The sequence below is a fragment of the Arachis ipaensis genome, chromosome B5, assembly GCF_059453495.1.
Source record: "Arachis ipaensis isolate K30076 ecotype BB chromosome B5, ASM5945349v1, whole genome shotgun sequence".
NCBI classification, from domain to species: domain Eukaryota; kingdom Viridiplantae; phylum Streptophyta; class Magnoliopsida; order Fabales; family Fabaceae; genus Arachis; species Arachis ipaensis.
In genome coordinates this window covers 27,223,179-27,240,994 of record NC_142440.1, presented here as the reverse complement: position 1 = coordinate 27,240,994, position 17,816 = coordinate 27,223,179, and the positions used below count along the sequence as shown (strand labels likewise).

General features: G+C 27.7%; 2 protein-coding genes across 3 annotated transcripts; both read right to left on the bottom strand.

The window, feature by feature from the left end:
* Positions 1 to 1,185: 1,185 nt before the first annotated feature.
* LOC107643387 (WAT1-related protein At5g40240) lies at positions 1,186 to 3,958 on the bottom strand. Of its 2 annotated transcripts, none has more exons than XM_016347018.3 (7): positions 3,616 to 3,958; positions 3,433 to 3,501; positions 3,190 to 3,303; positions 2,448 to 2,676; positions 2,182 to 2,340; positions 1,823 to 1,974; positions 1,186 to 1,560 (listed from the first exon to the last, which is right to left on the bottom strand). In XM_016347018.3, the coding sequence occupies exons 1-7, from the start codon at positions 3,795 to 3,797 to the stop codon at positions 1,416 to 1,418; spliced, it is 1,050 nt and encodes a 349-aa protein (XP_016202504.1). In that variant the 5' UTR covers positions 3,798 to 3,958; the 3' UTR covers positions 1,186 to 1,415. The 2 variants fall into 2 exon arrangements, with proteins under 2 accessions (XP_016202504.1, XP_016202503.1); XM_016347017.3 differs by having other exon boundaries at positions 3,433 to 3,504; positions 3,616 to 3,873.
* A 4,204-nt stretch (positions 3,959 to 8,162) lies between these two features.
* Positions 8,163 to 11,867, bottom strand: LOC107643386 (WAT1-related protein At3g28050). The gene is made up of 6 exons (XM_016347016.3): positions 11,502 to 11,867; positions 11,309 to 11,422; positions 10,312 to 10,561; positions 8,783 to 8,941; positions 8,533 to 8,684; positions 8,163 to 8,423 (listed from the first exon to the last, which is right to left on the bottom strand). Exons 1-6 carry the CDS (start codon positions 11,810 to 11,812, stop codon positions 8,279 to 8,281), a joined length of 1,131 nt encoding a protein of 376 aa, XP_016202502.1. The 5' UTR covers positions 11,813 to 11,867; the 3' UTR covers positions 8,163 to 8,278.
* Between the last annotated feature and the right edge of the window lie 5,949 nt (positions 11,868 to 17,816).

The following is a 17,816-nucleotide window of genomic DNA, read 5'->3' as shown; positions in this document are numbered from 1 at the left end:
TGGAGGTTCAGTATGTGAAATCACTTGATCAAGTTGCTGACATTTTCACAAAACCTCTTAAATATGATGCTTCTCAAAAAGTTAAGGATTATGATTGGAGTCGGAAAATTATCAAGTTTAAGGGAGAATGTTAAAAATAAACTTGATGGTTAAAATTTAAGAATGAATAGAAACCACAGTTTGAGTAAGTTGTCTATATTTAGTTTTAATTTAAACCATTTGTTTATTAGGATGTATTAAGTTTAGACGTCAAAGAAAAGTATAAATACATATGTAATCATTTCATAAATAACAACACATAAATACATTTAATACATTTCTCTTCATTTTATATTCTTCGTGAGTGTGTGTGCCTTGTTCTTTTATTTTCCAACAATATCCCTGTCAGAGAGCCAAACCTTAAACCACGATCCAGAAGGCTACAAATTATTTTACCGTTAGGCTTGAATTTGGGCTTGGGCAGGGATAAGGAAGTAGGGTTAGAATTTTTTTTATAGGGACTTAATTGTATTTTTAAATTATTAGGGATTTAAATATCTGCAAAATAAAAATCAAGGATATATTTGTCTTTTTATCAAAAAATTTAAATATAATTCAATTTCTATTGTGTAAATTGATCGGAACAAACCGGATCTAATAATTATAATAAGGACAATTGAATTTATTATTTTTGTTATAATAAACCGATTTTGCTCTTATTTATTAAAAAATAGCTTATTAACCGGTTTAATAAAGATGTACAATCATATTATGATATGTGTACACATCTTTAAAAAAAAGATATTTTTTGTGTCTTTATATAAGTGGCTTCCTTAAAAAATGCTATGAGTCTAATTTTAATTTTTTATTAAATGAAGAAATGAGAAATCTTACTTTATACATATAGTGATGTAGAAATAAAGTATTTATCAATAAATCCTTTTCCTTTCGTTTCTTTATTTTTGGTTAAGTATCTTCTATTAATAAACCAATGATCAAATTAATTGAAGCTAAACAATTTGAATATAAATGATATAAAAAATATTTTATATACACTAAAAATTAACTATTAAATTAGCTAATTATATAAAACATATATTAAAATATAAAATATATATTAAAAATAAGTTAAACAATATATATTTATACACAAATATATTATAACTGATATTTAGTGTGAATATAGTATTTTTGTAAATGGTATAGTTGATTCTAAACTCGTAATCCATTAAGATTATATCGTTTCAAAAAAAAAAAATTACATTTACACATTTCAGTATTTTTCTTCTCCAAAACGTAATAAGAGTACCATAAAAAATTGTATACATCGAATCTCTTAATATCCATATCAACACTAGCTTCATCATTTTTTAAATTTCGATGCGATTCCGCTTCGACAGCATAATAAGATGTTGATGGATTTCCACTAGTTATTACTACGCGGTGTTTTTTTGCAAGAGGGGAACATTATTATTACAAGATGCTGATTCCAAGTAGTGAATGTCAACCTTGTCCTCTTGAGCGGCCTTTCCCCACATCACAACATAAAACCCTACTACAATTATAACCGCACCAACCAAACTGCACAGATACATGTTGGAATTCACTTAAGAAAGAGATCAGATAAAAAATATTCAACTATATTATGTGTACACTAAAATCAGCCATTAAAGTTAATCAATAGTGTAAAATATATATTGAAATACAACTATATATCGAAAATAAATTAAATTATATATATTTATTTATACACAAATAAATTAGTCTAGTAATTTTAATGGCTGATTTTGGTGTACGAATAGTATTTTTAAAAATACTTGAATTTGAATTTGAATTTAGCTACCTTCCAAGGTAAAAATGATCCCCCAAGAAGATTGCACCCATGAAAACAGTGAAGATGATTCCCACTGGCTTAAACATGGAGCAAAACAGAGGCCCTGCTCTTCTCACGCACCATGTCAATAAGATGAACCGTATCACGTTTGCGCCTATTCCCTATACACATTACACCAACAACCATCTTAAGTGTGTACAAAAATTCAGTCACCAAATCAGCTACTTGAATAAAATATATATTAGAATACAAAATACACATTAAAAATAAATTAAACAGTATATGTAGTTATACATAAATATACAGTAACTGATTTAGGAGCTCATTTTTTACAAAAATCACGTTTTGGGTGTGAGATTGTTTGTTACCTGATATAGCATGGCAAGCCAACCTGTATGAAGCTTGAGCAACCATGCCTCTGCATCTCTAACTGCAAACAACGCAAATAATGCACACTCCAACGTTGAAAATAAGCTCTGGAAGAACACCATCACCATTAATTCAGGGCATTTCTTTGCAATTGAAGTCTGTAACCATATCATTATTATCATGTGTGTCAATGTAATTAAGTAAAATAAAAGTAACATATATACTACATAATTGAGTAGTGTTGTTTGTGTACTAATTAATTAACCTGATAAATATACCAAAGGGCACCTAAGAAAGAATCACAAGCACAGAAGAATCCTCCTAAGATCCAATTCACTTGCTGTGAAAATTGAAGTGAGAGTGTGGTGGACTGTGTATTATTCAAGATTGCTGGACCCTTGAAAAATATCACAACAAATGCTCCTCCAATTGACACTGCAGTGCCTAACACTTTAGCTTGAGTCCTCAAATCTCTCCAACATGCTTCTTCCATCCTAAACCATTCAATCATTTTTAGTTACAATTACTTACAATACAATACTACCATCCTTCCTATGAGCCATCAGAATTTATTATTTTTTACCAACACTTAGTTATCAACTCAATTTATTTAGTCTAATTCTTTTAGTTTAATAATTCAACAACATACTTTATCTTATACTTTTAAACATTAGTGAGTAATTGATGCTCAAAAATAATAAATTCTGATGGCTCTCTAGCATTCCTCGTCTAAAAATATTCTTGACGTATAATTTTTTGGTATACTAATTACAAAATATGTCTTGTTAATGTTACTTAAAATATATTCATCATTTAAGAATGAATATTTACTTTTTTATGAGATTGTACCACAAATAATTACTTACACGGGAATTTTTCAAGAATCTAATGCAACCAGCAGGAATAATGTTCAAAATAACATAGAACTAGGTACCAATAAAATTACACTAATAAAAGTTGTGGAGCCCAAAAAAAAAACAATCCGAGAAGATAAGAATACACGGTACCTGAAAATAAGAGCTAGTAGAAAAGTGAAAGCAGGTATGAGGTTAAGCATGGCGGAAGCAAGAGTCGGTGAGCTAAGTTCTATGCCAACATAACTCAATATCTGCCCTGAGCATCTGCACCGTTAAAACAATAATAGAAATCAATGGGACCAAATTTGTGTATATGTATATGTACGTAGAATGTAATAAATTGTAATTAAATGGTTTCCTTTTTTGGTAAGATTAACATATACAAATACCAACCCAATCAAACCAAGCAAAAAGAAGCTCCATAGTGAGGAGAACGTGAGCGTAGTAGTACGCTCATCAGATCTGCTAAGGAAAAAAAAAAAGAAAATTAAGAAAATTAAAAGACCGTAGAAAATGCTAATTCATATATATAATTAAGGAAGGAATTGATTAATTAATAAGAAATTGTTAAAGAACCTGAAGTAGTGAAGGATTGGAAAGGGGAGGAGCAGGAAGGTGGAGATGACGTAAGAATAGAGAAGCATGACATACTTATTCATTCCATCACTCATAGCGGCTTTGTTTATCACCATTCCCCCACTCTGTGACATAACAACCATCACCATTCCCACAAATGGGAGCACATTTTTGTTCACCATTCTTTCTGTCTCTTGCTTGGTTTGTTTAATTTTGTTTAGTCTTAATCACACTACTTATTCTTCTTGATAGGCTATACGTGACGAAAAAGACACCTTTTGCCTTGCTTCTTAAGAAGGGAACTTCTCTATGTGACTATGACTCCAGTTATTATGGTTTGCACGGCGCAATTCGCGTTGATTGCGACTATATATGCCATATAAATAAATAAATGCCATAATTCATGAATAGTTTTAAGCTTTTAATTAAAGTAAAATATTCAGGTATTTCATGTGAAGTTGATAGTTGAAAATTGTTAAATGATAATTTAATTAAATTTGTCAAATTATTTAATAACTCTTAACTATCAACTTCACATAAAATCAAAAATAAATATATCTTATTTCATATGAAGTTAATAGTTAAAATTATTAAATGATAATTTAGTTAAATTTATCAAATTATTTAATAACTCTTAATGATCGACTCCACTTAAAATCAGAAATAAATCTATCTTTGAGTTTGTGGAGCAAGTGCTCCCACTAACATTTTTAAAATATATATATATATATATATATCCTTATTGTAAAATTGTGTTTGCTTCTAGATTAAAATAAAATTTATTTTATTAAATTTTGTATCAAAAAATTATTTTATGATAATAATGATCATGACAAAGATATTGATATGACATGGTAATAAAGTTTTTATGATTTAAAATCTAAAGTTTAATCATTGAAAACGTGTTAAAATGACTAATTTAAAATCTAAAGTTTAATCAATATCAATGACTAATTACAAATTTGACAATCAAAATGTGTAACATAATATTTTTTAATTGTATTAAAATTAAAATTAAAATATTGAAATTAAAATTAAAATATAGCTATATTGTATATTATATGATAGAGCAATTTATTGTTTTAAATAAACTGGTCATCAATATTACCAGAATACACATTTTGCAAAGTAGATACCGAAATGTACTTTTTCTATAAACTATGTAAACCACGACAGGGGTATCGCGGTTTATAAAATGCACGTAATCCGCTACAAGGGTGTCACGGATTATGTTGTAAAAAAACATCACATAATCCGCTACACGTATGTCGCGGTTTATGCTTTAGCGTGGATTTAGTTCATTTTTTATGGAGGATTAGTTTTTGGATGAAAGTTTAACTTGCAATTTTTATGTATGGCGCAACATAGATAAGAATTGTATTCAAAATTTTCATTCGATATACACTAAAATATAAATAAATATAATTTAAATTATAAAATTTTTAAAATTTAAAAAGTAATACCAAATATGCTATATGAGTACACTGTATTAATAAGTATTGTCTACTTAAATTCAGTTTTTAGATAAATAAAATTTAAATCATAAAACTTTTAAAATTTAAAAAATTAATACCAAACTTTTTAATATTCAATAAGTATTGATTTTTTAAATTTTAAAAGTTTTATGATTTAAATTTTATTTATCTAAAAACTGAATTTAAGTGGACAATACTTATTAATACAGTATACTTATATAGCATATTTGGTATTACTTTTTAAATTTTAAAAGTTTTATAATTTAAATTATATTTATTTATATTTTAGTGTAGATTGAATAAAAATTTTGAATACAATTTCTATCTATTTAATAAATCCTCCTTTTATTTTATTAAGAATGGTTAAAGATAAATCTCACATCAATTACTACTACTTATAGTGGTTTATGCATTTCACAGCAACAGTTTATATAAATATGTAAAAAATTGCAATTGTATTTTGAATTTGAGAAAGTTGTAATATGATAATATTAATTTGAACCATTTTATTTGAGTAACTTAACCCTAGTTTTAATTTATAGCAAAAATAAGAGAATTAAAATCATAAGCTAGTTAATTTTATGTAGTTAGTAATAAGAATATATTCGATACTACTTGGCAATCATCTCAAAATAAAACTCGTTTTTTATTCATGACAAAATTTTCATTATATATTTTTACCTTCTTTGCTTTAACTTAAATATATATATAAAAAATTAAATAATATTAAATAAGATGTCATTTTTATAAAAATCTTTTGTATTTGATTTTTAGTTACAAAAAAATAGGATGATAAAAAATAATTTTATTATTATTATTATTATTATTATTATTATTATTATATTATTATTATTATTATTATTATATTTCTAATCGTATATAAATAAATTATACTCGTTAATTAAACCGAAATATCATAGTATTTGTTTCTTGTTTTATCTTTATATACATGTATAATTGATAGTTATTTTAAAGTATAGAGATAATCATTAAAAAAATAATATCAATATATATATTTTTTAGATTTACCATATATTTTTACTAATATGACTAATTTCGGTTCTATGAGTAAGTATAACGTGTTGTAATTTTGTTAATAATTTTATGAGTATAATAGACTAATTTCAATTAAATCAAAGCAGAAATTTATGTTGCGTAGTACATAAAAATTGCAAGTTAAACTTTTATTCAAAAACTCATCCTATGAAAAATGAATTAAGTCCACATTAAAGTATAAACCGCGATACCCTGTAGCGAATTATGTGATGTTTTTGTACCAACGTAATCCGTGACACCCCTGTGGCGGATTACGTGCATTTTGTAAATCGCGATACTCCTGTCACAGTTTACATAGTTTATGAAAAATATGCATTTCGGTATCCATTTTGCAAAATATGTATTCTGGTAATATTGATGGCCAGATTATTTAAAACAGTAAATTGCCCTATATTTTTTTTGGTGACTTAAAAGAAAATAAACAAAAACTAAGAAAGAAAAAAAAAAAAAAACAAGAAACTGCTTAAGAAAGGCAGTCCCGCTGAATACTACTCTCAAACTCCTTCCAAGGCAATGGAAGCTCCACTTGGGAAGAAATAGTCCTCATTGCAATCTTTGCCATGATGTCTGCTACTGTATTTGCATCTCTCAAGATCAACCGAAGATCAGCACGCCATTTCCAAGACATGATATCTCGGATTTTTAACACCAACGGATCAATAAACCCATAGCAATCTTGTAAATTATTGACAATATGTCTCATGCTAAAAGAAAGCCTCTCCAAGCAATCTTGTAAATTGCCCTATATGATATTATATATGACTATCTAATTTAATAACAAAATGTGTCACATGACACTCTTATTAAACTTGAGAAAAAATATTTCTTTCCAAAATTAATAAACCCCCTTCCTAAATTATCTCATCTATCTCTCTCTTTTTTCTATTTCTCTCTACTCTTCTCACTCTATATATAATTTATTATATATTTATATATTATTATCTAATTTAATAACCAAATGTATCACATAACATTCTCTTATTAAATTAAGAGAAAATATTTTTTTCTAAAATTAATAAACTCCATTCCTAAATTTTCTCATCTATCTCTCTCCTTTTTTCTATTTCTCTCTATTCTTTCCACTCTATATATAATTTATAATTTATATTTTATATTAGTGATTTGACAAATCAAAATGTGTCTCCCGATATTTTTTATTATAATTAAAATAAATTTTTCTTTTAAAATTAACAAACTCCCTCTTTCAGTCTTCATCTTTATCTTTCTCTCTTTTCTCTCATTCTCTATTTTTTCTATCTTTTTGTTCTACAAAAAATAAAATTAATAAAATAATATAATTCAAATAAAAAATATTATTGTTATATAAAATTTTTTTTAGTTTTTTCATTTAGTTTTAAATTTTTATTACTTATTTTTCTAAAAAATATTTTCATTTCTCTTCTTTCAAATATTTATTAAATATAATTTAGAGAGAATATTAATATTATCATTAAAAGTTAAATCAAAATTCACTTGTTTAAAAAAAATTAATTTTGAGTTAATTTTATAAATATCAATATATTTTTTTTATGCTAATAGCTAATTATATTTTTATATATATAGAGAGAAAAATATTATTTTTAAATAACAAGCATAAAAATTAATTATTTATATTTGTGCAACAACTTAACACCTAATCCAAAGTATACAAATTAAATCGTTTCAAATTTTAGATAACAAATATTAAAATTAATTATTAGTAATAAATCAAATTCTTTCACATGAAAATAATAACTAAAAATTTTATTATTTGATTTTTTATCTACGGAAACGCTGGTCTTCTTAGCTGATGGAGATTTTTGTCCCCTACGATCTTTTTTGTAATAGTAGTTTGATTCTATAAAATTTTTTGTCCTATAATCTATAATATCAAAATAAAATTGACGTAATTTTAAAAGATTTATATTCTCGTAATGTAATTTCGGATAAAAATATAGTATCACTATAATATCGTTTCTAAATCTGTATATCATACATTCTTTTATGAGTAAATGAGATATAAATTTCACGATGCAATTAATAATAAAGAAATATATGCTTATTCACAAATGATCGTATACAAAACAGTATTCCTAATATATATCGAAAAAAAAAACGTGTGAGAATTATTACAAATATAAATTGAAGAATATTTATGTACAATCCGTGCTCTTTCTGGGCAACAGAGGTGCTGTTGAAGATGGAACAAATTGATTGTTTTTTACCATATTTTCCTCTTGAGCCATTGCCCACATCACAGAATAGAATCCTATAGCTATTGCAACAGCACCAATCACGCTGCCCAAAATATATAGCAGTAATTAATTAATTAAGTAAATTCACTGTTCAAGATGATTTATATATATATATATAGTCCTAACTAAAAATTAAGAGAGAGAGTATATACCTTCCAAGATAAAGAGTGTCACCAAGAAATGTTATACCCATAGCAATAGCAACGACCATTGCTAAAGGATTGAACATGGCCACATACACTGGCCCTTTCTTACGGCATGCCCATGTTGTCACCACGCTTCGTATTGATACCACAAAAATTGCCTATAAACCAACCATTATATATATATAGATTAATAGTGACATAGTTTCTTAAAAGTATTTACAAATATCCCCCTAAACTTTTTTCAATTTGTACTTACCGAATAAAATATGGATACCAATTCCATATCAGGCTTAAGTATCCAAGCTTTTTTATTATGCTCTGCAAACAAGGCTACTATGGCGGATAGGACTACAACAAAACCGCAAGCTGTGGTTGTTACTACAAATTCTTCAGGATAATCCTTGATAATCCATGTCTGCAAAATTATTAAAGCCAAATAAAATAATACTTATTCTAAAGTACTGCAAACACAGCCATTCACAAGGGCAGTTTTCTATTTATCCTATAATATAATGCGAACTTTATTGTTCTTTAGTTTTCAAATTTTCAAAGCGTGGTTTAGTAAGATTCTCGAATTTTAATTTTTTATATATAGTTTTAAACTTTTCGTTTAAATTTCTGTCATATATTCTTAATTAGTCCAACCAATTAGCTATCTTTCTTTGTATACTTTAAGAAAAAGGGGGAAATCTCCCAACACATAATACAGAATCTAGTGCATGTGCATTGGTTCATCCTAAAACTTATAAGACGCCTAAACAATTATCTAATGGTTGGATTGGCATAAAGTTTGATAAAGTGACTAAAATTCCCAGATTGCAAAATTTAGACACTGCATATGTACATTCTTGAAGATTGAGCATCCATGTAACTTTGGTTTATCCTATTAATTTGTTTTTATCTATCTGCCATCCTAAAAAATTGAATGCATTCTTAATTAGATCAATAAATCTAAATACGAGTACATAATATATCATTTGTATTTAGATACATTGATCTAGTGATGATGTACTAATTCAACATTTAGAAAAAAATTTTACACGTTGTGAATAAATCACAATTAAACCCGTATAATTTAGATTTAACTAAAGAACTTAGCTAATATGTGTCATAAAGGCAAAGATTACTATTAGTAAAAGTTTCTAAAAATATTTCACTTTAATAGATGTATAATAAATATATTTAAAACATAAATTTTGTATATTTTTTATACAGTAATACTATAGCCAGCAAATATTATCATTTAGAATTAGCCCTTGACTATCAATAATTTACATCTATATTTACAAAAATTTGCACACAAGAAACATATAGTTTGTAGGGATGACAATATAATAATGTTGCATCTTTTTGGTAACCCGAGGATTAAGAACGGGTATGGTTAGAGTTGAGATATTTTCAACCCGCAGGTAGGGTTAGTGTTGGATCCAAACTCTACCCTACCTTACCCATTGCCACCCCTAATTAGTTTATAACCATATTTATCCGAGTTTGTACACATAAGTTAATATAATTTGCTCCTACATAGTTTGCATATATGAATTAGTAAAATTTATTTGTTGAAAATAATTCAATATTTATACTAGCTAAATGCTGGTCAAAATTGCTAAAAACTACTGACTTTAAGAATTTCTGTTTTCCATGAAAACTTCTTCAATTAATAATAGTAACATGAGCTAGTGTTATATAATTGCAAATTGCTCCAGACGAGTCATCATCATTGACTTTAACGTCCACCATTTAAATAGGATAATATAATTAGATGATAGCAATTTGCTTAGTTACCTGAACAACAATCAAGATTGAAAGGCAAAAGCTAGCAGTTGCAAGAAGAAAACCACCTAGAATCCAGTTTGAGTTTGCTTCTGCTGAGAGATAATTAGTTCCAATTTTATTTGGCAAGGAACCACTAGTACCACTTAATGTTATTGGCAACCCTTTATATAAGGTAACGATTAATGCCCCTGCAATGGAAACCACTGTCCCAATAATTTTTGCATAGCTGCTATGTCGTTTCATATTCAGATTTTCCATCCTGCTTGCAAGCCCACATCATTATGTTAATTATTAAGTCCAAATTTCTTTTCTTTAATTTCTTCTCATGTAATGATTAAATTAAATATGTTTATATTAAGGAAAAAATAAACAGGGAATTCAATCATAAAATAATGAAATTAGTTGACCAAGAGAGTCATCTACAATCTCAAATCAATTTTACAAGTTATCGATGGATGGTGGTTGTAGTTGCTTGGAAGTAAAGGCATGAGTGTGTTTAGAGGTCTCATCACTCATCAAGTATTTAAAAAAATATGACATGATGATCGAGTGCAGTCTACAATAATCTAAAATTAAGTAAATCTTTAAGTTTCTACTATTATAATAAGAATTGGGAGAAGTTTAATGCATAGTTTTTTTTTTTAATATGCATAAAATGGATTTTGTTCTTTATAATATTTGAATACTAATTTAACTAATTTCACATTTTATTATTCTTATATACATTTAATAAATAAAAGAGTAGGTTAATAAGCCCGTTTCACTAATAATTATTTAGCATTATTTGTGTGCTCAATACATAAATTAAACCGTCTAGTTCAAATGAGTTTTTTTCTCTGCCACCGAACTGAACTGAACTAAGCTATGCAAATAAAACTACTTCAATTGTTTCAATACACATGTTTATATATTTTCGTTTAACTCAAGCAATTAGCAAAGATAAGTTACAAGATTTAAATGACAACAAAAAAAAAACACAAAAATTGTGATTAGTGGCGAGAATTACCTGGAGAAAATGGCAATAATGAAAGTGAAAGCAGGGATAAGATCCACCATGGCAGAGGCCAGAGTAGGAGAACTGTATCCAATACCGGTGTACATCAGGGTCTGCACCGTAGTACTGCATCGAAAACGTTAAAGACGAAATTAGTACTTAGTCCAAACACGAAAGAGCAATTTAATTTACTCCAAATATATACCTGAGACAACTAAGGAGTAAAATTCTAGAGAGGACAGAGGTGGGTATAGGAGGAGGAGGAGGGGCATTTCTGTAAAAGAAGAAAGTGGACGGGAGAAGGAAGAAGAATGCGAGAAGGTTGGAGTAAAGAATGAAGACATAGTTGCTCATTCCATTGGTATTGGCGGATTTCACCAGAGTGTTCAATCCCACCTCCAAGAACTGAACTGAGATCATTGCGGCGGTTATGCTCACTCCCACTCGCGTCGCCATTAATTCGTTCGAGAAAGTGATAAACTGTGAACTGTGACAATGAACGTCGAGGACATTCATTTATGTGTTTGTGGTCCACCTTTCTTTCTTTTCTGGTTCCACGGTTTCTGCGTGCACGCGCACTATGAACCAGATGAATATAATTAAAAGGTTTTAATCTAATAAAATTTAAAAAGTTTTTATTTTAATTCTTGTCTTTAGATTTTTCGGTCTTTTTTTTTTTTTTTACCAAAGATAGGAGACTCGAATCCGCAACCTCTTAATCGAGTATAGAAAAATTATGCCATTTGAGTTATAACTCATTGACAATTTTTTGGTCCCTTTAAAATACATATTTTTTTAGTTTTAATACCAAAAATGTTATTTGTTCTCTAAATTTCAGTTTTTAGTCCGTCTTTAAATTTAATAATATATTATTTAATTTTTTATATCCACTTTTATGGTATCGATACTTTAAAAATTAGAGAAGTTATTTATTTTTTATTTTTCTAATTTTTAAAAGATACTTAGTTGCACTATTTTAGTAGTATTTATAAGAAAAATTTATAGTTTAGTACAATTTAAAGGGTTTTGGCTTTAAACCACATACTTTATTTTGATGAAAGGTTTTGGTCTACATTAGTATTTTATGAGTGAATTATTAATTTAGTCTTTGTCTATTTTTTAGAATAATAACGTAATTTTTTAAAATAAAATAATTCACTTTGGTCCTTATCTTTTATTTTCGTGACATAACACAATTTTTATGGGTATTTCTCTGTCAACTCTGAATAAAAAATGTTAACCTATTAGGTGTAAGGTTTTAGATTTTTAAAAATTAAATAATTAATTATTTATAAATTATTATGTTTGTTGAGATTTTATTTTAAAAAAATTAATTATTTTACTAAAAATAAGTAAATAAAATAAAATTGATTATTGAAGTTTATTCTATTAATTTAAACCATTTATTAAAAACTATTTTGATAGTCAAAATTTAAATTAATTTTCATAAATATTATTATTATGATTATTATATCATTACCGTTAGTTTGTTTTTATTTTATTTTGGCCGAAGCCAAAGAAACAAAGGGATATATATATATATATATATATATATATACCATAAGGACACATGCCACTTTTGTTTATTTAACCTATGACACTTGGCTAATATTCATTTAAGGAGAAATATAAGGTAAAGAGGAAAGTTTAAAGATATGCCTAGGTGGCAAAATCCAAACCACACATCCTAAAACCACATCTTTATTATACCTTTAACCCACAATTAAATTCTATAGTAGACATGCTTGAAGAAATATTAGTATCTATAAAATTTCAAAGAAATAAGGAAAAAGAGAATCCCAAAGAAGAAAAATTTCACAATATAATCAACATAACAGATTTAAAAGTAAAACCACCACTAAAATTATGAATATCGAAGAAAAATTAGAAGAAGTTACAATACTTTTTAAACAATTAAAGATGGCTCAAGAAAATAATATTATGGAACATGGTTTTCAAATAGAAGAAGAATTAGTAAACCCTGAAAATATAGAAAATGAAGAACACATCCTAGATTATTCAAGTGATGAAGAACCAGCAATTCCAATACAAGTAAAAAATGAAGCTGGAACATCTAAGGATAATCAATCTCAATTTAAATGGGAAACAAGTTTTGATAATTATGCTTTTAAAAAAGGGTTTATAAATAAAGATTCAAAATATACAAAAATACCATCAAAATACGTTCCTAAAATCCAGGAAATAGAAGGAGATAGAATGCTCGATTTAGACTGTAAAAAGAATGAAAAAGAAATTTTCGAAAACTGGTTGAATTCCTTCTTATTAGAAGCCTTTACTAATCCAAAACTTAGTGAATTGTCTGGAAGAGACATTTGGAACTACATAAGGTTTCATACTAAAGGAACTATAAGAGATTATATGACATCAATAGAAAACCAAGTAATAGAAGAATTAGAAACAAAAACATCAGCTTATGATAAGATACTATACATAATGATGATTCTATATAAAGAATTTTTTGGGAAAAATATTATAGATCATAGACAAGAAGTCTATAATAAAGAATATCAAGAAGCAAAAAATCATTTAGCTAATATTCAGATATATGATTTATGTAACGTGGAATCTTATATATGTGAATATAGAATACATTATTACAAATTAAAAGAAGAAGATAAAAATCATTATCTTAGTATGTATATAACAAAACTTCCATATCCTGCTAACGAATTTATAATGGGAAGATTTATAAGAGAAATAAATAGAGGGACAATTGAAAATAATTTTGGTGGAGCAACCTCTGCAATAAGAGAGGAAATAAAAGAACGTTGTATGCAAGAAGCAACTCAAAAAAGATTTGCAAATATAATTAGAATTTGCTGTCAGGATAATGAAGAGATACCTCAAAAATATGGTCTTAATAAAAATTTTCAAAGAAATCAATTTAGAAAAAGAAAATACTATCCAAACTGGAGAAAAAAGAGATATTTTAGAAAGGAAAATAATAATAAAAACAAAAGACAAAGAAATAACTATTGCCCGAATAAAAAAGAAAATTGTAAATGTTGGTATTGCCAAGAAGAAGGACACTATGTAAATGAATGCCCAAAAAAAAAGGATAAAAAGGATCTTACTAAACAAATAGAAATTGCTAAGTCTTGTTTCATGGAACCATTAGAAGAATCTGATGATAACTTAGACTATATTTTTGAGTATGTCTCGGAAACAGACTCAGAGACTGAGTAATAATGCTACATTTATTTCTATAAAAATAACAGAAAAGTTTATAAATGCTTTCATAGATTCTGGAGCAACACAATGCTTTGCTAGTTCAAATATAAAACTTGATTGGAAAAAATTAAAGAAACCATTAAGAGTTAGAATAGCTGACAAATCAATACATAAAATTGACCAAAAAGCAGAAATGGTTGAAATTTTTATTCAAAATTATAGGTTCATTGTTCCATCTATATATATGTTAGATTCTGGAATGGATTTTATCATAGGAAATAACTTTTTAAAGCTATATCATCCATTTATTCAAGAATTAACATATATAGTTTTAAAAGCTCCACACGATTCTTCAATAAATCAAAAATCAAAACGTATAAAAATACCGACTACTACTATAGATAAGATCTTAAAATTTAAAATATTCTCTATATTAAAAACATGTTATTTAAATCTATACTTTCAGATAAATATCCCAAAAAATAATCTTGAAATAAAGATAGAAGAACTTTTGGATGAAATTTGTGCTGAAAATCCTTTAGATATTAAAAATACAAATAACGAATTAGTAAGTATTAAATTAAAAGATCCTACAAAAGAGATAAATGTTCCAAATAAAATTTCTTATTCCGCAAGAGATAGAGAAGAGTTTTCATTAGAATGTAGAGATCTTTTGGAAAAAGGAATTATAAGATTAAGTAAAAGTCCTCATGCGGCTCCAGCCTTTTATGTCGAAAACAATAATGAAATTAAAAGGGGAAAACGAAGAATGGTTATTAACTATAAGAAGATGAATGAAGCAACTATTGGTAATGCTCATAAACTTCCAAGAAAAGATTCTATTTTAGAAAAAATCAAAGGAGCAACTTGGTTTTCATCTCTTGATGCAAAATCAGGATATTGACAACTTCGTTTAAACGAAGAAACAAAGAAACTAACTACTTTTATTTGCCCAACAAAGGAATCAACAAGTGTGTTGCTCTACGAATGGAATGTATTACCAATCGGATTAAAACAAGCCCCAGGTATTTATCAAAGATTTATGGAAGAAAATCTAAAAGAGTTAAATGAATTTGTTTTAGTATACATTGACGATATACTAATTTTTACAAAACTGGATAAGGAAGATCATCTTCAAAAATTATTAATAGTTTTAGAAAGATGTAAAGGAAAAGGATTAGTTCTTAGCAAAAAGAAAGCAAGAATAGCAAAACAAGAAATAGAGTTTCTTGGATTAATTCTATCCACTCAAGGAAAGCTAAAACTTCAACCAAATGTCCTAGAAAAGGTAAATTTATTTCCTAATAAGATAGAAGATAGAAAACAATTACAAAGATTTTTAGGGTGTATAAATTATATTTCTGATCAAGGATTTTTAAAGAATATAACAGAATACACTAAAAGCTTATTTCCAAAAATAAGTACTAAAAAAGAATGAAAATGGGATGAAAAAGATAGTATGCAAATTCAAAGAATTAAAGAATTGTGTAAAAAACTTCCAGAACTTTATATTCCAGAAGAAAATGACTACTTAATAGTAGAAACAGATGCTTCAGACATAACCTGGTCAGGATGTCTAAAAGCTAAGAAAGCTATAAAAAGTTTGGAACAAGAAAAAGAATCACTAGATTCTAAATATTCCCCAAAGGAATTACTTTGCAGGTATATTTCAGGGACTTTTACTCCAACAGAACAGAGATATACCACTCATGAAAAGGAAACTCTAGCAGCAATTAAATCTCTTAAGAAATGGAAAATTGATTTACTACCCAGAGAATTTACATTAAGGACAGATTCAAGTTACCTAACAGGTTTCATACGATATAATTTAAAAGTTGATTATAATCATGGACGATTGGTAAGATGGCAATTATTTTTGTTACAATATCCAATAAAAATTGAATATATTAAGGGTGACAAAAATGTTATTGCAGATACATTAACAAGAGAATGGAGTTCGTCTACAACACATTAGATCAAGAAATTCAAAAATATGAGCAAGAACTCAAAAAATGCAAGCATTGTCAGCAAATAAGGACACGGATCCAATCTCTCAAGAAGGCCATTGAAGCAATGAAATCAACACAACATGCAAAGCCATCAGAGTTCAGCCAGCTAAGCATGGTGGACAAATCAGGTGAAGAAAAAATTTCAGAAAATAAAACGATTGCTGAAATCATTAAAAAATTCACCCAAGATAAAAAATATTATGTAATTTATAATGGCCCCATGAAAGGAGTATATGATGCCTGGGAAAAAGCAGCACCATTCACACATCAATCAAGGATAATTCATAAAGGAGGGTTTCTAACACTGGAAGAAGCAAAGGAATCCTTCAGGGAATATGAAGCTCTCCATCCAGAGCAAACTCTAAAAAGAGCAGATAGAGCTCCAATTCAAACCCAGAGAACAGGGATAATAAGAAACATTCCTACAAGGGCTAAAATCAAGGAAAAGAAAAGGGTCTGTAGATCTAATCTCAGAGAAACCCTTAACATAGTCCTAAATTGGACTGAAGAAAAAAGGGCAATTTTGGGATATTATCCTATTGCCAAAGAACAGCTAACAAAGCTGGTTATATTTCCAGATGCTTCCCCATCTGACACCTATCAGTTTTTCCAGTATGGATTAATTGATACAATTTTAATTTTTAATGATCTAAAAATTATTAGTGAGTTTCCTGCAGGATTCGTTGATGCAGTAAAGAGATTTAAAAATATGATTGACAATGTAAATCCAAGGGATATATCCCTAAAATTTACAAACAGTCAACCTATTTTTAATAAAGAAGAAGAATGCTTGGTTCCAGCACACCAAGTAATATTCATGTCCGTCTTCCCAGGAAATTTTCAACCAATTGATCAGATTCAAGATTTAACGATTTATAGTCATGAAGGAAGGCTAGCCAGTACATTAGCAAGAGTCTTTGAAAGGACTCAAAAAATAACGAAGGAATCTCACACAAGGATTAATTATAAAAGTAGAAATACTCTGCTCGTGTCAAGCAAAAGAAATGAAATTGAAGAAAGAGAGATGAGACTCTTGGTGGAATTTGAATCAGCATTCTACAACTTATCTGGACTTTTAGAAAAGCTCCCTGAAAGGATAAAGAGGAATCTTTGCTATTTGATAAAAGACAGAGAAGACCACAAGTGCCAGCTATGTGCCTCAGAGATATCTGAAGAAAGCAATAATGAAACGGAATCAACTCACATGATGAAGAAAGGAGACAATGCATCTGAGGGTCACATGATAAAAGAGGAGGACAGTGCATCTGAAGCATCTCTCAACATTATTGCATAGTGACGTAAGCACTTAGGTCATAGAG